Consider the following 23,546-nt stretch of genomic DNA (forward strand, 5'->3'; position numbering starts at 1 on the left):
GTAAAGGCAGAAGAAAACCCCCAGACTGTTGTATACTATGTCTTTTCTTCTGAAGACTGGCCCTTTTATTGGCAAAGAGTTTGATCGCGGTCTTTTGTCTCTTTAATTTTTTCAATTGGTTCAGGGTGAGTGGAATGCGTCCTTTGAGAAGATTCAAAGCAATCTCACATAGGGCTAATATGAGATCTGAAGAACAGCGACCCAAGATGGCCTTCCGTTCTTTAGCTGTAGACCCAACTAGCCTTCTCAAGAGGGGGAGGTTTCTTTTTAAACGCAGAGACATATCGTTTACTTTTTAGGAAGGTATGCAGCAGGCCTCTCCCCCGGAAACAGCCCTATACGTAGCCTAAGGTGTTCTGGAGTATTTGCTTTTAAATCCACGATTAAATAAGAAAATGGCTCTTTGGTAGCGTCCTCATAGCTCTCCATAAAGTATGATTTCCGTCCAGGGTACATCTGCTGAGCTAGAGTGCTAATTTGCAGTTTGTCTCTAGGATTTTTAAACAATACCATGTAGTTGGCATTCAAGCTAATGGTCCGACTATTTTTACCTTGGTGAAACACATTCTGGACCAAGTAAAGCACGGACAGGTTTCTATGATGAGTATATTGGGTAAAAGCTCGTGCAATTTCAGGGTGTTCGCTACCAGCAAATAGCATATCGTCCAAAACCAGCAGATTATTTACATGTGGGGGGAGAAGTTCATCATCAGACAGAGAATCGGGTATTCCTTCAACAAACTTCAACAAACTTGATTTTTATTGTCTTCAATAATTCATCATACAGAGGTTGGTAACATGAATAACACCATACAATATTGTCAGGCTTTTGAGATAACACATGTTCAGAATTCTCTAAAATACTTTTTACAAAAAAAGTTTTACCACTGTTTGAAGGGCCTGCAATTAATGCTGAAAAAGGCAATTGTAGACGGGGGTCAAAACCCTCGACAGCAGTCATAATATCTTAAGCTTTAAGACACACTGGGGCTTGTAGCATAAGTCAGTAGCCAAAGGGCAATGTGGTACCGTCAGGCAATAGCTGTCTCTTGTCATAGACTACCCTGAATCTTTTAGTGAGTGGTGCGTTTCTTAGATGGAACCCCTTTTTATCCCTCACTATTTTGTTGTAGGAGCTCAAAATCTCCAAGTCACTATTCTTGTCCTTTACGAACCCCTCGACCAAGCGCGTGATTGATTCCAAGTTTACACGCGGTGCATTTTCATAGTTTTGAGTCACGCCTTTGGCTTTCAACACCACGTGATTGGCTTTAGTCCTAAAAGCATAGCTTTTTGGACCACATGAGGACCATTCTGTAATATGGTCACCCTCTTCGAGTTCACTCGTTAAACCCCCAAGATAGTTGCTAAGTGGGGGGTTCCAATCCCCCGGTTTGCTTACATAGACCACAGAGTCTGTGTCGTGGTAAAGAACCCGCCTCTGAAGCTGTTCCATGAGGGTGTACAGTTCAAGGCGGCCATAGGCTGTGGTAAATGCTGCAAGAAACACATTTACATTACCCGGGGGTAGAACCCACTTTTGGTGGCGCCTCCATTGCACCAAGGCAATGTCTTGACTCAAGAAGGAAAAATGTGAAATTTCGTATTGGTCCGAAAAAACAAATTCCAAAAATTCTTCGGGGTCTTTAATGATCGAAGTTGTTAGCATATTGCATCTCTGCGCTAATTTCCCCCAAAGGGAGTTCAAGTACAATTTCGACACATTTCTTTTGGTTTTGTTGACCTCTATTCTGTCAGGGTCAAGAAGTATGCCTTCTCTGTCATGGTAGTCTTGAATGTACTGGTCTTTACTTTCTTGATCTGTGACCGATGCAGGATAGCCTGAAGCCATCTGCTTGCATCTCAAGAAGGTTTTGATGTACTCTTTAAAAAGTGTGTCTGATTTCCTGGAAAAGTTCCACACTTCAAAGATTTTGGCCACACGATACCCCTTCTCTAAAGCCTTAGAGAATTCTACAGTGACCCATACACCGGTCAGGGCTCTTTCTTGATCTGTGTGATCACAGGGGTTTTCCTGGTTGTGGTTTTCACAGCATGTGCGACAAAGGGGAAAGAAAAGTTTTCCTTTAGGACCCTTGTAAGGCAACACAGGTATAAACAGCCCCCTAGGAGGGTAGACAGTCGCTTTGATTAAACCAAAATAATTTTGGGGTTCGTCAAAGTCGCTGTGAATAATTTCAGGATGCCCTATAGGATAGAATGAGGAACTCTTTACATGAGGATATAGGGATGTAAAATCTACATAGCCTATTGTCTCGTCGGGTTGAGCTACATAACGCAATGTCAAAGCATTGGTCCGGCCTCCAAACAAGGCCTGTCGCGGTTCCAGGGGCTCTGGAGGGTCATAATGGGTAAGGAAGGCCTTAACACTAGGATCCGCCTTTTTGAGGGCTGTCCATTCGTGCTCCCACAAAACCACAACTTTTAACCCGTAAGTAGCCTTTAAAGAATTCAGTTTGTCTTGAAACTCTTGATACATTTCCCCAAAAGTCTTTTGGGTTAGGACACACAAGGCCTGGGGGACAAAGCATAATTTACAACCGTGGAAGAAACAACCGTTGTACTCATACACTGTCTCAACCCCGTCAATCTGTGTGTATCCATCTACATGGTAAGGCCCAAAAGCCTTCTCCCCCCGATTCAAAGCATGTTGGATAAAAATATCTTTATCCTGGACCAAGTACTCCAACCATTGAATGGAACCACTAGAGTAGGCCTTGAATTGGCGTCGGTAGTTGTCTGGCGATGGGATAGCTATAGATTCAGGAGTTAGATAGTGTGTACGATAGGTTTTCATGCACGCGGATGCAATAGTTGTACAGCTCCAGGGGTCAATGCCCGCATCTTTGATTACCTCTTCTCTGAATCTGAGGCATCCTTCACGAAGTATAACAACGTCATTGTCACAGTATGATTCCATCTCTTTATGGAAATCAAAAGTGCCATGTCTTACGGTCTCGTACCATGTCAAGAATCTCTCCCGCTCTTTGGGAGACATTTGATCACACCCGTACATTTCGGGGGCTGGATAAGATCCTATATAATGTAGATTCTCCTCAGATGTGAAGAAATGAGGGAAATAGCCTTTGACAGAGTTTTCAAAACCCAAGGCCTCTGGCATTTGAGCCAATCTCATGGGTAAGAAGCTTAAGCTGTCAATGTATCTCTGTTTGAAGGCGGGGTCAACAAAGCATAATATTTTACTCCCTTGAGCTATGACACTGGGGGCCACGCCTTGCTGTATCAAAGGGTTCAGAAGCAGATAGGCGTCATAGGCTCTAGCATTGTGAGCTATAAACGTGAAGTTTCTGTACTGGGCTTTTCTAAAATGTTTTAGAAAGAGCCGGGCACAATTGGGTCCCTCGGCCGACCACTTTTCACCCTTGAAAGTCATGGTTGACACAAAAATAGGCAAATGAACCCCTGATTGCTGATTTGTCTCAAAATCATAAAACACATATTTCTCTGTATGTTCATCTTCAGCCAAGGGCTGAATGTAACACTCATGTGTTACTTCTTGAACCACTTCCGCGTCTCTGCTTTTCAAAGGACCTTTACAGATTGGGCAGTGTATAATTCCACAAACATGAGGTTTAGGGCTATCTATTTTAAGGTTGTAATTGCAATGACATTTTGGACATTTCTTGTTAATGTCACAACTGCTTACAGATTTACATGCCTTGGGATGCCATGTTTCAGTTTTGTGTTTTTCGTAACAGTAGGCCGAACGACATGTGCGGTGACAATCCGCACAGGGGGTCAAGTTTAGCGGCTGCATAGGGCAATGTTTATCCAGACATACTGAACAGTTGTAACGGCACGAGTGCCCCCCCATGCGTGTGTAGCCGGTATGACAGGCTGGACAGACATATGGAGCGCCTAAAAAGGCTGTGATGTTAGTTACGGCATAGTAATGCTCATTTTGCACATAAAAGTACATAGTCTTAGGATGTGGTTCGGGTATATTTTGGAACTTGAGGAGAGCGTCATTAGCCCTACTGTGGTACAAAACCACAATCTTGATGTTCAGAAAGTTTTCAAATTTGACTATGTCTGAGAAAGCCACAGCATCCTGTATACCGAGACCCACCGCAGTTTGTAGCTCTCGAGCTTTTTGTAACGCGGCTTGATCAGTACATCCTGGGCTGAGTAAGTGGGCCAAACCTATGGCAAAACATAGCTTATTACCTGGATTGGGAACGTTTATGAGATAGGCCCTTTTATTGCTTATGATTTCGGACTGCATTAGACTATCGAGCTTTCTTCTCTGACCCCCGCCCCCTTGTGGTTGCCGTACTAATTGTACTACAAGTTCGAGGGTCCTATCTGCTAGCACGTTTAAATTTGACTGAACAAGGCGTTCTAGCAGGTTAACAAATTGTTCAAGCTCTGCTTCACCATTCTGTAAAATAAGCGATACCTTGCTCTGTAGACTGTCTCCACAAATTTCCAACTGTAAGAGATCCCTAGGTTCGCTATAATCTCTAATCCTAGCTAACAGTTCATTCAAAGTGTCCATAAGCATTACGTAAAACACAGCATATTCCCGAATCTGACCCCCCCATGCGAAATTGAAAAACTGTCGAACCTCAATATTGTTGAATTTATTTCGGCGCAAAACATGTACACTTCGATCAAGACCTCCCCCCTCCAGATTTGCTAGGCAATTGTCCAACTGTTCAAAAACATCGTATTGGGTTTCAGACTCTTCGGACATTGGTGTTAAAGGCTGATTTATAGGTGTCTGGGGTGCCGAATTAAACCTAGGGCTCTCGTTCTGTACACTGATCTCAAGACCGCCCCCCTCCAGATTTGCTAGACATTTGTCCAACTGTTCAAAAACATCATATTGGCTTTCAGACTCTTCGGACAATGTTGTTAAAGGCTGTCTTAGAGGTGTATGTGGGGCCGAATTAAACCTAGGGCTCGCGTTAAGCTGGGTAATTAGAGATATGATGGTTTCGGGAATCTGTGATAACATGTTTTCCTCGGAAGGCCCTGACTCATTCATACGTGTAATAATGTCTATGAGTTCGGAGGGAATCTGTGATAATAGATTTTCATCTATTGTCATTATGTCAATTACCCCCGAATCATTCATATGGTTAACTATATCTTGGAGCTCTGTAGGGATCATGGCTAAGAGGGTTTCAATTGTCTCACTTAGGTCTATAGGGGGCGCCATTTGTCTAATTAAGGATGTGTGTGTGTTTACATGTGTGTTTTTTAACGGCGGTATTTGCTTGTTTTAGCCCTAATGTTTTTTAACATACGGGGTAGCTCGCTACGCCAGAATGACACATCCTGATTGTATTGATGCTCGAGTAGAATACACATGCGCCTCTGGAGTAGAGCCTTTCGTGATTTTAAACCCAGGGTAAACGCTTTGAAAAAACGGTCTTGGTCTATTTCAGAATCTGCTGTTGCCCCCACAGAATTGGCCGATTCAAGAAGGTTGGCAGCTTCACAGAACATCAAATCGTCTACCTCAGAAATGTCATTTAAATCTTTGAAATCATCAGGTTTCGCTGTTTTCTTGACTGGTGTCTTTGGAGCCTCCTCGGGGATGCTTGTCTGGGCATCCTCCGATGTTTGTGCGTTGTCTTTATAAGCCGGTGAGGAGTCTGAAATAAAAATAATACATACAAAAATAGGTTATTAACCCTAAAATATGTTAAAAATGCCAAATACATTTCAGATATAAGCCTATATATTAACAATACATTAATTAAATACCTCGGCTTTTTTGACGAGGGCTGTTCTGAAGAAGTTCTGAAACCAGGGGCTGATGTCTTTGTTCAGCCAGTATTACAGCATCTGCAGGTTCGGTAGATGTTGAGCCTGAAAAAAACAATATAAGGCCTTGTTTTAACATATTCCGGCATAAAAAAATATATAAATAATAAAATAATAAAATAACGCTATAAATAATAATATATAATTGATTCATACCTTGTCCTTGGAACGAGGTCTCGTGAATATCGGCCAAGTAGAATTGTTCGGGTGAAGCGGAACTGTGGATCTGAGCACTAATTATCCTTTGGTGTTTAGAAATATGGGGGACAACGTTGTCCTGTCCCAGGGGAGTTGACCTGCCGTTTAAATCCTGTGTTCGTGGCTTGTGTGTAAAAACATCCGGGTCATAGGGGATAATTGTCTCGTAGTCATATGCTTGGCAGAAACCGTTCAGGCTCCATAGGGCCTCGTTTAACCTTCTAGGCTTTAGGTCCTCTGTAAACATATAAAATAACTTTTAATATAAGATGCCCACACTTTTTGTTTTTAAGGTATAAATATTTTTATGTATGGAATTCTTGGAGCTTACTTACGTTTACAATTCAGGGTAGGCGTTTGTTTGTCTGCACTTTGTTCCGGAGCCCCATTGGATGGTTCGAGCTCAGTTATACCTCGGAGTATCTGCGTGAATGCTTCAGAATCTATAAAACATTCGACAATATTAAAGCTATAACCACTTTAGCTAATATTGCCTTGTTATACGGTAAGCATACTGGTCCTAATGCATGTTTAATATTTCTATAACATACCACGCTTTTCAAACAATTCCCCACAACAACCAAATCTAATATAAAGATTTATTTCAAGAACTCACCTTACGATAGATCCATTAGTCTGTTTTCCCAGATTATCTTTTTAACGCTTCAGTCCGATAACGATTCTTGGAGTTTCTGGAGGTGCTGTTTGCATCGGAACTAAAACGCTGCTAACAGGGTCGCGGTTGTCAATAGAGTTTGTCCCCCCACTACCTAGAGAAAGTACTGTATGATTTTCACATAGCATTTGGGGTTTGTCGTTTTTTAGGACTAGACCCCAGCTATATTTAACTCCTACGTTATTTGGTTCAAACAATGGGTTTGGTGTGTTTAAACCTTATTACACCCAGGGCTATTCTACAAACTAACCGGTGTGGTAGCACCTCGATGCTGGGGGTTGGGAGTTCTAGACAAAAAGGGGCTGATTTACTTTTTTTAAACCCTACAGCCTCTGTTTTAGACCCTAAAACCTAAATTATGTTTTGAAATGTTGTTAATGATTCGTAAGTGGGCGTAAGACAAAGACTAGCGAGAGAGAGAGAGAGCCTTGAGCGCTGACGCATATCCATTTATGAACAAACCCCGCCCCGTTTTCTTTGTTTTGAAACACACACACACACAGCCACTCCAGCACACGCACGCCCACACACGCGCGCACATGTCTTTTTCCGCAAGTTTTCTCCTCAGGGACAGACTGAGCTAAGAGTGAACAAACGCGAGAGTTCATGACATGGGGAGATTCTGATTTTAAAACCATTTATTTCATTCAAAATATTTAGTACATACATTTTATAACCGTTCACAATTAAGGTCTTTTACGATGCATTTCTTACAGATCCAGGGGGCTTATGCAACCACCCCCCATTGTCCGTGTCGAGTTCGCCCTCAAAAGGCAAGGCTCTCTTGCTAGGTCCATCAACACTTGGTAAGTTTTCACTCCAGGGGTAGATCCTCCGTCGGGCCTTTTGGTCTTGACTCTGTCTCAAGGAAAGCCTCGCCCAGCGCTTTAACTGTTCCCCATTTTGGAAGAGAATGTCCAGCTTATTCATAAGGGTTATGAAAATCGGATAATCCAACCATTTAAAACTAAACACAGGAATAAAAAAGTTGACATCTTTGCAGGCTCTGGAAGCTACAGGAGAATTGACAGACTTTGTAGCATTAGCACCATCATAAAATTCACAGGCTAAAATTGTCACTTTGTTATTAGGGGCATAGTCCATTGAAGCGATTCTTAGAGCTTTCAGATCACTGCGTCCGCAGACCTGTTCTTCCAACGCATAGCCCGGCAGCTGTGTACCACTCAGAGCCTGTTCAATTTTACAGAGAGCCAGCCTGATCTTTAGCCATTCTCTCATCCCCAGAGCAGGAGAAAAAATCCCAGGTTTTGCCTGATAAACGGGTTTGGGGCCACTGTCTGTGAATATCTTTACCGTAGAATCCTCCGGGTGGAATATGTAAGAAATGTGGCCTTCACTCGTACCCAAAAATCCTTTAAAACATTCTGGAGCTTCACACAGAACTTCTTCAAGGCTTTGGTCACTGGGTTCATGACAAGCCGAGCATAACATCCCTAAAATTGGCATAGGTGGCATTTTTGTTTAATATTCAGGGGGTTATCATGTACAGACTTAAACAGGGGGATTGTTCCTAGGGCTTTATAAGGCGGTGCCCCTGACATTAGTGTTTCCTAGACAACAACCCCGGAGGGCTATAAGCTATAAAATAGGCCTTACTCTTTGAAATGTTCAGCACACACACCCCCAACCACCCCACCCCACCTCAAACCAAAAGGGGGGTCAGGACAGGAAACCCTGGGCTTGCACGCGTCAGCAGAACATCAGCAGAACATAGGGTCATCAATCATTTTTTTTGACAGCTGGACTTAGGGTCATCAATCATTAACGGTTGACCTGTCAAATGGACCCTTACTCACCCCATAGCCCCCACCTAACCAGGCTTGCCTGACCAGAAGACATGCACACGTCATCACTACATAGGGTTCACATAGAGTTCACAAAGGGTCATCAATCAAAATTTTGACACGTCACATCTACTTTAATCTCTCTGGAGTCATATGGTGCTATTAGTTTTCAGTTCCCCAACCCTGTTACTCATATCAGTCCTCATCACTCACCTGTATATCATCTGTGTTTAAAATGTTTGTTCAGATTTCCTCTACTGAAGGATAATATAGAGAGGAGAAAGAGAGAGAAGACATTCCTACTGAATCTGTGTCTTCAAGCAGCTCTCCATGAGAGAGGAACCATACAAACAACTGTAGAGAAAGTGTTGTCACTGTCTAAAGTATATCACTATAAGAAATGTGATTTCCTGCTGGATCTGTACTCACATGTGAAGGACTATGAGACTCAAACAGGCAGGAGTGTCCTTCCAGCATTACAGCCAGTTTACCAGGCAGCTCCTGCAGTCTGGTCCATAGACCTCTCAGAGAGAAAGGCCTCCCTCCTCCTAGAAGTGCTGAAACTCCAACCAGAGAAGAAACCAGTAGAGCTGAAAGGCTGGTCAGATGAAGAGAGTGAAGTGAGGAGTTTCCTTCAGTGTCTGTCCTACATCTCACAGCTGAGGTGAGTCTGAACATGTGTGGTGGTTAGTGATTATGTGATGCTAGTGGTTATTATCTTGTAGAAACATTTGACATATAAAACTTCAAGTGTTGGTAAATCTTGTAGCGGTTTTGTTAGAGAGGGGTAAAGGTAAAGATTTTGTTGGGGCGCCAGGCAGGTATTAACCCTGCAGAAAGGAAAAGAGTAGGATAGAGAGAGACCCACTACCAGACACACACACATCAGCAGAAGAGACTGTCTAGAGTGTAGCCTGTTAGCCAGATAGCCAGTGGAGAGAAAGATAAGACACACCATATAAAACACCCATCACAGCACAGGGGTAACCCCACCAATAATACCTCATACAATAATGATGGCAGAGCAATTTAACGGCAACTTCATAGAAACAATTTACAAGAAAGAACCCAGTCATCAACATGAGAGGATTTGCAGTATTCTGTATTACCTCCCAGTGGAGGAGTGCAGAGGGTATGAATGGTGGGGGGTCATAGACAAACAAAGGCCTTAAAATGTCCAAAATCTTCTGGGCCACATGTCATTAGTACCACATCAATACAGTTCAAATAACAAGACACAATAAACTGTCAAGAAACCTCCCTTTAACTAAAATGTCAACCCAAATACGTCTGGCAGGGCAATAATAGTCCAGCCACGCTGAACCTCAAAGGGAAGAGGATTGAAAACAATAATAAAGTCTGCTGCAGTGTAAAGCACTGGAGAGATAGAGAGGGACAAGAGAGAGAGAGAGGGGGATGAGAGAGGGACGAGAGAGAGAGGGACGAGAGAGAGAGGGAAGAGAGAGAGAGAAGAGAGAGAGGGAAGAGAGAGAGAGAGGGAAGAGAGAGAGAGAGAGGGAAGAGAGAGAGAGAGAGAGAGGGAAGAGAGAGAGAGAGAGAGAGAGAGAGGGAAGAGAGAGAGAGAGGGAAGAGAGAGAGAGGGAGAGAGAGAGAGAGAGAGAGAGAGAGAGAGAGAGAGAGAGAGGGAAGAGAGAGAGAGAGGGACGAGAGAGAGAGAGGGACGAGAGAGAGAGAGAGATGTTAAAGAGAGAGGGAAGAGAGAGAGAGGGAAGAGAGAGAGAGAGAGGGAAGAGAGACAGAGAGAGAGATAGGGACGAGAGAGAGAGGGACGAGAGAGAGAGATAGAGATGGACGAGAGAGAGAGGGACGAGAGAGAGAGAGAGGGGGATGAGAGAGGGACGAGAGAGAGAGAGAAGGATGAGAGAGATAGAGAGGGACGAGAGAGAGAGAGAGGGGGATGAGAGAGGGACGAGAGAGAGAGAGAGAGGGACGAGAGAGAGAGTGAGAGGGACGAGAGAGAGAGCGAGAGGGACGAGAGGGACGAGAGAGAGAGCGAGAGGGACGAGAGAGAGAGAGCGAGAGGGACGAGAGAGAGAGAGAGGGACGAGAGAGAGGGACGAGAGAGAGAGTGAAGAGAGAGAGGGAAGAGAGAGAGAGAGAGGGAAGAGAGAGAGAGATGGACGAGAGAGAGGGACGAGAGAGAGAGGGACGAGAGAGAGAGGGAAGAGAGAGAGAGAGAGAGAGGGACGAGAGAGAGAGAGAGGGGGATGAGAGAGGGACGAGAGAGAGAAGGACGAGAGAGAGAGAGGGAGAGAGAGAGAGAGAGGGGGATGAGAGAGGGACGAGAGAGAGAGAGAGGGGGATGAGAGAGGGACGAGAGAGAGAGAGAGAGGGACGAGAGAGAGAGAGAGGGACGAGAGAGAGAGGGAAGAGAGACAGAGGGACGAGAGAGAGAGAGAGGGACGAGAGAGGGAGAGAGGGACGAGAGAGAGAGGGAAGAGAGAGAGAGAGAGAGAGTGAAGAGAGAGAGAGAGAGGGAAGAGAGAGAGAGAGAGAAGGAAGAGAGAGAGAGAGGGAGAGAGGGACGAGAGAGAGAGGGACGAGAGAGAGGGACGAGAGAGAGAGGGAAGAGAGAGAGATAGAGAGAGGGAAGAGAGACAGAGAGGAGAGAGAGAGAGGGAAGAGAGAGAGAGAGGGAAGAGAAACAAGAGGGAGGGAAGAGAAAGAAGAGGGAGGGAGGAGAGGGAAGAGAGGAGAGAGCGAGAGGAGAGGAAAGAGAGAGAGAGGGGGAAGAGAAATAGAGATGGGGAAGAGAGGATGAGAAAGGGAAGAGAGAAAGAGAGAGTGGTAAGAGAGAGAGAGCGAAGAGCAAGAGAGAGTGGTAAGAGAGAGAAAGGGAAGAGAGAAAGAGAGAGTGGTATAAGAGAGAGAGAGGGAAGAGGGAAATTAACCAGAGTTGTTTAGCATCACCACTATCAAACTGCCCCCCAGAGAGTCTCCTTTCTGACTGCTGATGCAAAGTGGCAGCACACGGTGAAGGCTCCGTATAAAACTACACATGTTGGTGAATCTGGGAACATTTATCAGCCCATTTCCTGACATAACTAATGTTGCATTACTAAATGTCACAGATAAATCATGTGAATGTCTCTAAAATTAAATACATTAACATATAACCAAATCACATTATGTAAATGTATAACTACTTCATATATCTTTAACTATGACTGGTTTCATGTGTTCATCCATGTCTGAATCAGCTGTTACTGTCCTTGTTGCAGTTTCTATCCATGGTGGTCTGATCCCTCAAAGCAGATCAAGTTCCTGGTGGATCTCCTGTCTCAAGCAGCAGAGTGGGAGGAGCAGACAGGAGAGAAGACACTGAAGCTGGTATCATCAGTGTGTACTTACAGAGCCTTTCCTTTTCTCTATGGAGACACTTCTAAACAGAGTGATTTCCTGCTGGATCTGTACTCACATGTGAAGGACTATGAGACTCAAACAGGCAGGAGTTTCCTTCCAGCATTACAGCCAGTTTACCAGTCAGCTCCTGCAGTCTGGTCCATAGTCCTCTCAAAGAGAAAGGCCTCCCTCCTCCTAGAAGTGCTGAAACTCCAACCAGAGAAGAAACCAGTAGAGCTGAAGGGCTGGTCAGATGAAGAGAGTGAAGTGAGGAGTTTCCTTCAGTGTCTGTCCTACATCTCACAGCTGAGGTGAGTCTGAACATGTGTGGTGGTTAGTGATTATATGATGCTAGTGGTTATTATCTTGTAGAGACATTTGACAAATAAAACTTCAAGTGTTGGTAAATCTTGTAGCGGTATTGTTAGAGAGGGGTAAAGGTAAAGATTTTGTTTGGGCGCCAGGCAGGTATTAACCCTGCCGAAAGGAAAAGAGTAGGATAGAGAGAGACCCACTACCAGACACACACACATCAGCAGAAGAGACTGTCTAGAGTGTAGCCTGTTAGCCAGATAGCCAGTGGAGAGAAAAGATAAGACATACCATATAAAACACCCATCACAGCACAGGGGTAACCCCACCAATAATACCTCATACAATAATGATGGCAGAGCAATTTAACGGCAACTTCATAGAAACTATTTACAAGAAAGAACCCAGTCATCAACATTAGAGGATTTGCAGTAATCTGCATTTCCTCTCAGTGGAGGAGTGCAGAGGGTATGAATGGTGGGGGGTCATAGACAAACAAAGGCCTTAAAATGTCCAAAAAAGAGAGGGACGAGAGAGAGAGAGAGAGAGAGAGAGAGAGAGAGAGAGGGACGAGAGAGAGAGAGAGAGGGACGAGAGAGAGAGAGAGGGATGAGAGAGAGAGAGGGACGAGAGAGAGAGGGACGAGAGACAGAAGGACGAGAGACAGAGGTACGAGAGAGAGAGAGAGGGACGAGAGAGAGAGAGGGAATAGAGAGAGGGGGATGAGAGAGGGACAAGTGAGAGAGAGAGAGGGACGAGAGAGAGAGAGAGGGAGAGAGAGAGAGAGAGAGAGAGAGAGGGACGAGAGAGAGAGAGAGGGACGAGAGAGAGAGAGAGAGGGACGAGAGAGAGATAGAGAGACTAGAGAGAGAGAGAGAGAGAGAGAGAGAGGAGAGAGAGAGAGAGAGAGGGACGAGAGAGAGAGAGAGGGAGAGAGAGAGAGAGAGAGAGAGAGAGAGAGAGAGAGAGGGAAGAGAGATAGAGAGAGAGGGAAGAGAGATAGAGAGGGAAGAGAGAGAGAGGGAAGAGAGAGAGAGAGAGAGGGACTAGAGAGAGAGGGACGAGAGACAGAGGGACGAGAGACAGAGGGACGAGAGAGAGAGAGAGGGACGAGAGAGAGAGAGAGAGGGACGAGAGAGAGAGAGGGACGAGAGAGAGAGAGAGAGGGACGAGAGAGAGAGAGGGACGAGAGAGAGAGAGAGAGGGACGAGAGAGAGAGAGAGGGACGAGAGAGAGAGAGAGAGAGAGAGAGAGAGAGGGAAGAGAGATAGAGAGAGAGGGAAGAGAGATAGAGAGAGAGGGAAGAGAGATAGAGAGAGAGGGAAGAGAGAGAGAGAGGGAGGGAAGAGAGAGAGAGGGACGAGAGAGAGAGGGAAGAGAGACAGAGGGAAGAGAGAGGGACGAGAGAGAGAGAGAGAGAGAGACGAGAGAAAGAGAAAGAGAGAGTGGTAAGAGAGAGAGAGGGAAGAGGGAAATTAACCAGAGTTCTTCAGCATCACCACTATCAAACTGCCCCCCAGAGAGTCTCCTTTCTGACTGCTGATGCAAAGTGGCAGCACACGGTGAAGGCTCCGTATAAAACTACACATGTTGGTAAATCTGGGAACATTTATCAGCCCATTTCCTGACATAACTAATGTTGCATTACTAAATATTGACGAATATGCTGATTCGGTGAGCGAGTTCATTAGGAAGTGCATTGACGATGTCGTACCCACAGCAACGATTAAAACATTCCCAAACCAGAAACCGTGGATTGACGGCAGCATTCGCGTGAAACTGAAAGCGCGAACCACTGCTTTTAATCAGGGCAAGGTGACCGGAAGCATGACCGAATACAAACAGTGTAGCTATTCTCTCCGCAAGGCAATCAAACAGGCTAAGTCCCAGTACAGAGACAAAATCGAGTCGCAATTCAACAGCTCAGACACAAGAGGTATGTGGCAGGGTCTACAGTCAATCACGGATTACAAAAAGAAAACCAGCCCCGTCGCGGACCAGGATGTCTTGCTCCCAGACAGGCTAAACAACTTTTTTGCCCGCTTTGAGGACAATACAGCGCCACTGACACGGCCCCCTACCAAAACCTGCGGGCTCTCCTTCACTGCAGCCGAGGTGAGTAAAACATTTAAACGTGTTAACCCTCGCAAGGCTGCAGGCCCAGACGGCATTCCCAGCCGCGTCCTCAGAGCATGCGCAGACCAGCTGGCTGGTGTGTTTACGGACATATTCAATCAATCCTTATCCCAGTCTGCTGTTCCCACATGCTTCAAGAGGGCCACCATTGTTCCTGTTCCCAAGAAAGCTAAGGTAACTGAGCTAAACAACTACCGCCCCGTAGCACTCACTTCCGTCATCATGAAGTGCTTTGAGAGACTAGTCAAGGACCATATCACCTCCACCCTACCGGACACCCTAGACCCACTCCAATTTGCTTACCGACCCAATAGGTCCACAGACGACGCAATCGCAACCACACTGCACACTGCCCTAACCCATCTGGACAAGAGGAATACCCATGTGAGAATGCTGTTCATCGATTACAGCTCAGCATTTAACACCATAGTACCCTCCAAACTCGTCATCAAGCTCGAGACCCTGGGTCTCGACCCCGCCCTGTGCAACTGGGTCCTGGACTTCCTGACGGGCCGCCCCCAGGTGGTGAGGGTAGGTAACAACATCTCCACCCCGCTGATCCTCAACACTGGGGCCCCACAAGGGTGCGTTCTGAGCCCTCTCCTGTACTCCCTGTTCACCCACGACTGCGTGGCCATGCACGCCTCCAACTCAATCATCAAGTTTACGGATGACACTACAGTGGTAGGCTTGATTACCAACAACGACGAGACGGCCTACAGGGAGGAGGTGAGGGCCCTCGGAGTGTGGTGTCAGGAAAATAACCTCACACTCAACGTCAACAAAACAAAGGAGATGATTGTGGACTTCAGGAATCAGCAGAGGGAGCACCCCCCTATCCACATCGACGGGTCAGTAGTGGAGAAGGTGGAAAGTTTTAAGTTCCTCGGTGTACACATCACGGACAAACTGAATTGGTCCACCCACACAGACAGCGTCGTGAAGAAGGCGCAGCAGCGCCTCTTCAACCTCAGGAGGCTGAAGAAATTCGGCTTGTCACCAAAAGCACTCACAAACTTCTACAGATGCACAATCGAGAGCATCCTGTCGGGCTGTATCACCGCCTGGTACGGCAACTGCTCCGCCCACAACCGTAAGGCTCTCCAGAGGGTAGTGAGGTCTGCAGAACGCATCACCGGGGGCAAACTACCTGCCCTCCAGGACACCTACACCACCCGATGTCACAGGAAGGCCATAAAGATCATCAAGGACAACAACCACCCAAGCCACTGCCTGTTCACCCCGCTATCATCCAGAAGGCGAGGTCAGTACAGGTGCATCAAAGCAGGGACCGAGAGACTGAAAAACAGCTTCTATCTCAAGGCCATCAGACTGTTAAACAGCCACCACTAACATTTAGCGGCCGCTGCCAACATACTGACTCAACTCCAGCCACTTTAAAAATGGGAATTGATGGAAACTATGTAAAAATGTACCACTAGCCACTTTAAACAATGCCACTTAATATAATGTTTACATACCCTACATTACCCATCTCATATGTATATACTGTACTCTATATCATCTACTGCATCTTGCCATCTTTATGTAATACATGTACCACTAGCCACTTTAAACTATGCCACTTTATGTTTACATACCCTACAGTACTCATCTCATATGTATATACCGTACTCTATACCATCTACTGCATCTTGCCTATGCCGTTCTGTACCACCACTCATTCATATATCTTTATGTACATATTCTTTATCCCTTTACACTTGTGTGTGTATAAGGTAGTAGTTGTGGAATTGTTAGGTTAGATTACTTGTTGGTTATTACTGCATTGTCGGAACTAGAAGCACAAGCATTTCGCTACACTCGCATTAACATCTGCTAACCATGTGTATGTGACTAATAACATTTGATTTGATTTGATTTGATTTAAATGTCACAGATAAATCATGGAATGTCTCTAAAATTAAATACTTTAACATATAACCAAATCACATTATGTAAATGTATAACTACTTTATATATCTTTAACTATGACTGGTTTCATGTGTTCATCCATGTCTGAATCAGCTGTTACTATCCTTGTTGCAGTTTCTGTCCACGGAGGTCTGATCCCTCAAAGCAGATCAACTTCCTGGTGGATCTCCTGTCTCAAGCAGCAGAGTGGGAGGAGCAGACAGGAGAGAAGACACTGAAGCTGGTAACATCAGTGTGTACTTACATCACCTTCCCCTTCTGTGATGATGATGATGATGGTGACGATGATAAGGAATATCAATGTGATTTCCTGCTGGATCTGTACTCACATGTGAAGGACTATGAGACTCAAACAGGCAGGAGTGTCCTTCCAGCATTACAGACAGTTTACCAGTCAGCTCCTGCAGTCTGGTCCATAGACCTCTCAGAGAGAAAGGCCTCCCTCCTCCTAGAAGTGCTGAAACTCCAACCAGAGAAGAAACCAGTTGAGCTGAAGGGCTGGTCAGATGAAGAGAGTGAAGTGAGGAGTTTCCTTCAGTGTCTGCCCTACATCTCACAGCTGAGGTGAGTTGGATCAGTACAGTTCAGAGGTTGTAGTTGTCTGTCCCTGTATTTCCCTTTAGAGAGGATGCTTGTAGCTTTCTGCAGTAATTGTCTTTTTAAGACATTGTCATATGAAACTACATTTATACTCAGGATATCTCATCTAGAGAAGTCTTGTAACAATAAACCTGAACGTTTATATTCAGAATCACTAATCTATAAACCAAATGTCTTGTATGTTATGTAACTTTCTCTGTGACATGGTGTTACGTTTCCATATGACAGGCAGGTATTCATGTACAGTGAGGTAGAAGTATTGGGACAGTGACGCATTTGTTATTTTGTCTCTGTACACTTTGACATGATACAATGACTGAGGTTAAAGGTCAGTCTGTCAGCTTTAATGTCAGGGCATTTTCACCATTTAGAAAGTGCTGGAGTACAGAGCCAAAACATCAAACAATGTGTCACTGTCCCAATACTTCTGGACGTCACTGTCTCCTAAATGTCTGATTTGATGTCCTCCATGTTTTGCTGTTTCAGCTGTGGTGATGACAGGTTCTTCCAGACTGTGTGTGAATCCATCCCTGTGAGGTCCAGAGAGGAGGACCAGCAGTTGGTCTCTCTCCTCCAGGCCTTGGGCTCCACCCTGTCACTGGGAGGAGAGTTACCCAGGAAAACCTGCAGGTCTGTGGGGAGAGTCCTGGGTCTCTGTGCCTCCAGAGTGGACCTCACTCTCACCCCCAGCAAGATCTCTCTCAAAGGAGCCACACTTCTTTTGAGACATGAGTCAAAGCTCCACAAGCTCAGGTATGTTCAGTAAGAAAGCTTTTACAGGTCTATTGAATAGGTGATTTTCCTTACTGATCATTTTATCTGACAAGACTTCTCTGTTTCAAGTGACTTGAGTTTTGTCTTTTCATTCCAGGCTGAGTGTGGGTATGGCAGTGAAACTGTCCAGACTGGTTAGGAGGACAGGGAGAGGTGCTACTCCACTGACTGTCCCAGAACTCTCCCTGGTCCTAAAGAGCAGCCAGCCACCAGAGAGTGTGTTATCCAGGGCTCTGAGTAGTGTGGCGTCCCTGCTGAGACTCTGGAGGGTTCAGTGTCTGGACCTGACTAACTTCTGGATCCAGGGTCACTCTCTCATCACACTGCTGTGTCACCAGGGACCTCTCTCTCTCAGGTCAGTCTGAAGCTGATGTATTTTAAAAGTAGAAATAGTAACTTCATTCATGTGTTTTTCTTCATATTTCTGACTGCCTGTATGTTCCAACCTCCTAGACTGAACCCAGACACTCTGCAGCACCTGACTGTAGTTGTGTATGAAGCTCAGGACAAGGACTTGACTCAGTGGTTCCTGGAGAAGGTTGGTGGAGACCTGACCTCCTGCAGGCTGGACTGGGAAGTGCTTCTCTCTCTGCTGCAGCATTCAACCCACAACATCACTGTGGACCTCAGGAAGAACCGGCTTCTAGAGAAGAACATCTCAGATCTTCTCCCCTTTCTGGGAAGGGTTACTCTCAAGAGGTGGGAGAACTTCTTTCTCTGATCAGACTTTCTGGAAATAATAAAATAACTATTTGTATCCAGTGACATGTTGTTCTGAGTTTTCCTCTGTAATATCATTAGGTTTTTATTCAAGAGGTGGGAGATCTTTATTCAATATTTATAGACTTTAATTATTCATGTCCTATCCAGCCAGTTGTTACTATGTGAGTTATCCTTTATAAAACCTTGACATAACCACAACAATCCATTCTCCATGTTTGTTCAGGTCCAGTTCCAGCTTTGTAAAGTCCTCCATCAGACACATCTATGACAGTAGAGACAGTGACTGTGTGTCCAGTTTGTTGAGGTCTTCAGACCATTGGATCAACCTGAACAGCAGAGAGCTGGACAGAGTGGACTGTACTGCTCTGTGTTTTACCCTGCAGCACAGCCACCAAGTCAAAGTCAACCTGCTGTGGACCTCCGTACCACCGGGGGAGATAGAGAGCATCCTGCCTCTTCTGGAGAGAATCTCCCAACTCAGGTTTAGTTGGCACTCTTTGACCCAGCTAGAATGGATAGAAATATGAGGCTTTCCACTTCCTGACTGATTTAACCTCTAACCCTAACCTTAGTGTAACGTACTAACCTTAACCTCAGCTAGGGGTGGAATTGAAGGGGGACGCCTGGGAGTTGACCTGATAAACAGAGTTGTAGTGTGTTTATCAATGCTTTAATGTGTGATGGTGTGTAAATTAGTCTCTGTCTCGCTGTCTCTCTCTGTCGCTCACTCTCTGTCTCTCGCTCTCTGTCTCTCGCTCTCTGTCTCTCTCTCTGTCTCTCTCTCTGTCTCTCTCTGTAGTGTTGACAGCAAGTTACTGCTGAGTTTCCTCCAGTGCTGTGCTGCCTATCAGGTCCAGCAGGGGGCACCATCACCACCAACAGCAGTATGGCTGCTCAGGTCTCTGCACTACAGGCTGGACTTCTCCTGCTCCTCCTCTGTGGACCTGTCAGCTCAGGAACAGGGGGAGGCTCTGTGTCTGACCACTGACCACTGCAGGGCCATCAACTCTGTTCTGAAGCAGAACCAACACAGCACCCAGCTGGTTCAGAACCAGGTCCAACTCATCCTAAGAGACTGTGAGGTGGAGGACAGAGCACTGAGGGAGCTGCTTCCCATCCTGCATATAGTCAAGCTGAGGTTAGACACACAAAGACAAACATTTGACCAACTAGTTTATCAGTAGGAGTTAAACCTACTCTGTGTCATGATGTTGTCTCTGCTTCTTGTCCTCTCAGTTCCAGCAAAGCTCTGCTACTTCAGCTGCTGGACCTTGTGTGTGAGGGGATTGAAGAGGGGCTGCTGAGGCACGCAGAGTCCCTGTGCAGATCCCTGGATGGGGAGCTGGACCTCAGTGAGACCAGGCTGGACCAGAAGGCCTGTGGATCTCTGGCCCTGGTTCTGGAACACTCAGAGGGTCTGTCAGAACTGGACCTCAGCCACTGTCAACTCACAGACCACCACCTACAGCCCCTGATCACACACCTGCATAAAGTACAAGTAGTGGAGTGAGTGGCTTTCACTGTGTGTGTGTGTGTGTGTGTGTCTGTCCATGTGACGACATGACAAATATCTGACTCTCTCTTCCCTCTCTCCTCTCCCCTATCTCTCCCCTCTCTCTCTCTCCCTCCTCTCTCTCTCTCTCTTTCCTCTCTCTCTCTCTCTCTTCCCTCTCTCTCTCTCTCTCTCTCTCTCTCTCTCTCTCTCTCTCTCTCTCTCTCTCTCTCTCTCTCTCTCTCTCTCTCTCTCTCTCTCTCTCTCTCTCGTAGCCTGAGTCACAATGACATCACTGATGCTCTGACTGACAGAATACTCCAACTGGTTTCTACCAACACTTCAATACACACCGTACGGTAAGGGTGTGTGTGACGGTGAGCAGAGTATGTGTGTGTGAGATCATATGGGTGTGTCTGTTGCTGGGGGCAACTGTTGGAGGATGGAGATGTGTTGTCTAATGATGTAATAATGATTAATAATAATCATGTTCTATAGACTCTTCAACAACAGAATCCAGGACAGAAGACCCTTCTTGACAGACAAGAGGTTTGAGATCTGGTGAAACCACATCAGGTCTTAGTCCAGGAAGAGAAGGCTGAATCCAGGACAGAAGACCCTTCCTGACAGACAAGAGGTTTGACATCTGGTGAAACAACATCAGGTCTTAGTCCAGGAACAGAAGGCTGAATCCAGGACAGAAGACCCTTCCTGACAGACAAGAGGTTTGACATCTGGTGAAACAACATCAGGTCTTAGTCCAGGAAGAGAAGGCTGAATCCAGGACAGAAGACCCTTCCTGACAGACAAGAGGTTTAACATCTGGTGAAACAACATCAGGTCTTAGTCCAGGAAGAGAAGGCTGAATCCAGGACAGAAGACCCTTCCTTACAGACAAGATAATGTTGTATAATAACACTATAATGTGGAACATAAACTGATGGAACATTTTAATACAAAAGACACACAACAAACTGGTTGTTCCAGCTGGAACAGTCCGATCATTTATAAACTATAGTCAACAGACTCATTAAAGAGATTCTCTGCTACTTTTTGTGTACTTTATAGCCAGTAGTGCTGATAGTAACACTCACAAGACAAAAGTGGTCCCCGAAAATGTTGTACATCACATATGTGCACCACGTCATTGCTCTCTCTCTCTGCTGTGGCCCGCCCTGCAACCTCATTGGATAACCCTGGGCTGGCTTATTGCTAGCTGTCACTCAGATACGAGGGGCTGAAGCTCATTAGATAGAACTCTAATTGCCCATGTGGAGGGAAATGGAGGGAAAATGGCGCGGCACAGCTTCAACAAAAGTCGCTTTCAAAACTTGTGATTTTTGTGTCTTTTTGAGGTAAAACAGTGATTATGTATGAATTAGCTACATATTGAAACATCCAGCCCAAAGTGTGAGATTTAAAATAACACACGTTCTTAGTGGCTAAAGTACCGGAACATGTCTTAAAGGTCCTTGTACCTCCATTTGTTGTAAATATTAGAGGTAAATATGTATTATATTTGATCTAACTGTAGCCTATGACATTTGTTTTGTGCATATAATTGTATTAATGTAACGATAATGTAATGATAATGTTGTGATAATGTAGTGATAATTGTCACTTTAATAACTCTAACTCATGTACATATTTAACCTTGACTCTGTACCGTAATACCCTGTATATAGCTTCCACATTGACTGTGTACCTGTAACCCCTGTATTTTGCCTCTCTATTGTTATTTACTGCTGCTACACCTGTTGTATTCAGCATTTCACTGTGAGGTCTACTACACCTGTTGTATTCAGCATTTCACTGTAAGTACTACACCTGTTGTATTCAGCATTTCACTGTAAGTACTACACCTGTTGTATTCAGCATTTCACTGTAAGTTCTACACCTGTTGTGTTCAGCATTTCACTGTAAGTACTACACCTGTTGTATTCAGCATTTCACTGTAAGTTCTACACCTGTTGTATTCAGCATTTCACTGTAAGTTCTACACCTGTTGTGTTCAGCATTTCACTGTAAGTTCTACACCTGTTGTATTCAGCATTTCACTGTGAGGTCTACTACACCTGTTGTATTCAGCATTTCACTGTAAGTTCTACACCTGTTGTGTTCAGCATTTCACTGTGAGGTCTACTACACCTGTTGTATTCAGCATTTCACTGTAAGTTCTACACCTGTTGTATTCAGCATTTCACTGTGAGGTCTACTACACCTGTTGTATTCAGCATTTCACTGTGAGGTCTACTACACCTGTTGTATTCAGCATTTCACTGTATGTTCTATGTCCTCCCAAAAAGTTCTTTTTTTGACCGTGTAAATCATTTATGAATATTTAGTATTTCTGTTTTTAATAAATGAACCATGAGACACATGATTGATGTGTGTTACTGTGTTTTCTCTGAAGGTTGAAATCATTACTAGTAAAACATCACTTTCAGGTTATTGCTGGTATGAAAGCGATCAAACCCCAAGTGTGTATCTTTTCATGACGATGTAAAAGTTGTTAGTTGAAGACATCTCCCTCTGACAGGCCGATCTCGGGAAAGCCGGTCCCATCCATTTATCAGGAAGCACCATATTAGGTCAATGACGTAAGACGGAATCTCCTTTTGGAACGTTCCATTTCTTGGAAAGTTCTAAGGTCTGCTAGTGTAATAACCATGTCGTAACCTGATAGTGTAATAACCATGTCGTAGCCTGATAGTGTAATAACCATGTCGTAGCCTGGTAGTGTAATAACCATGTCGTAACCTGATAGTGTAATAACCATGTCGTAGCCTGATAGTGTAATAACCATGTCGTAGCCTGATAGTGTAATATAGCCTGATAGCCTGATAGTGTAATAACCATGTCGTAACCTGATAGTGTAATAACCATGTCGTAACCTGATAGTGTAATAACCATGTCGTAACCTGGTAGTGTAATAACCATGTCGTAGCCTGATAGTGTAATAACCATGTCGTAACCTGATAGTGTAATAACCATGTCGTAGCCTGGTAGTGTAATAACCATGTCGTAACCTGATAGTGTAATAACCATGTCGTAGCCTGATAGTGTAATAACCATGTCGTAACCTGATAGTGTAATAACCATGTCGTAACCTGATAGTGTAATAACCATGTCGTAACCTGATAGTGTAATAACCATGTCGTAACCTGATAGTGTAATAACCATGTCGTAACCTGATAGTGTAATAACCATGTCGTAACCTGATAGTGTAATAACCATGTCGTAACCTGATAGTGTAATAACCATGTCGTAACCTGATAGTGTAATAACCATGTCGTAGCCTGATAGTGTAATAACCATGTCGTAACCTGATAGTGTAATAACCATGTCGTAGCCTGATAGTGTAATAACCATGTCGTAGCCTGATAGTGTAATAACCATGTCGTAGCCTGATAGTGTAATAACCATGTCGTAACCTGATAGTGTAATAACCATGTCGTAACCTGATAGTGTAATAACCATGTCATAACCTGATAGTGTAATAACCATGTCGTAACCTGATAGTGTAATAACCATGTCGTAGCCTGATAGTGTAATAACCATGTCATAACCTGATAGTGTAATAACCATGTCGTAACCTGATAGTGTAATAACCATGTCGTAACCTGATAGTGTAATAACCATGTCGTAGCCTGGTAGTGTAATAACCATGTCGTAACCTGATAGTGTAATAACCATGTCGTAGCCTGATAGTGTA

General features: G+C 44.8%; 2 protein-coding genes across 2 annotated transcripts in view; one reads left to right on the forward strand and one right to left on the reverse strand.

Moving 5' to 3' along the window:
* Positions 1–23,546, forward strand: part of LOC139579592 (uncharacterized) — an 82,552-nt gene that overhangs the window by 13,322 nt on the left and 45,684 nt on the right. The window contains exons 5-6 of the mRNA XM_071408353.1: positions 8,744–9,160; positions 11,739–12,170. Coding sequence (XP_071264454.1) covers positions 8,744–9,160; positions 11,739–12,170 — 849 coding nt within the window. The remainder of the gene's footprint in view (positions 1–8,743; positions 9,161–11,738; positions 12,171–23,546) is intronic.
* LOC139577943 (uncharacterized) lies at positions 743–7,437 on the reverse strand. The gene is made up of 5 exons (XM_071405065.1): positions 7,406–7,437; positions 6,351–6,484; positions 5,974–6,252; positions 5,758–5,862; positions 743–5,645 (listed from the first exon to the last, which is right to left on the reverse strand). The coding sequence occupies exons 1-5, from the start codon at positions 7,435–7,437 to the stop codon at positions 5,248–5,250; spliced, it is 948 nt and encodes a 315-aa protein (XP_071261166.1). The 3' UTR covers positions 743–5,247.

Source organism: Salvelinus alpinus, chromosome 6, assembly GCF_045679555.1.
Source record: "Salvelinus alpinus chromosome 6, SLU_Salpinus.1, whole genome shotgun sequence".
NCBI classification, from domain to species: domain Eukaryota; kingdom Metazoa; phylum Chordata; class Actinopteri; order Salmoniformes; family Salmonidae; genus Salvelinus; species Salvelinus alpinus.

Bases quoted from the DNA above. Each gene is read 5' to 3' on its own strand.
- LOC139577943 (XM_071405065.1), bottom strand. From the start codon at position 7,437: ATGGGGGGTGGTTGCATAAGCCCCCTGGATCT. The intron at 6,485-7,405 runs GTAAGAAATGCA...AAGTGGTTATAG, and splicing joins TGCATAAGCCCCCTGGATCT to CTTTAATATTGTCGAATGTT. The intron at 6,253-6,350 runs GTAAGTAAGCTC...ATATGTTTACAG, and splicing joins GCCTACCCTGAATTGTAAAC to AGGACCTAAAGCCTAGAAGG.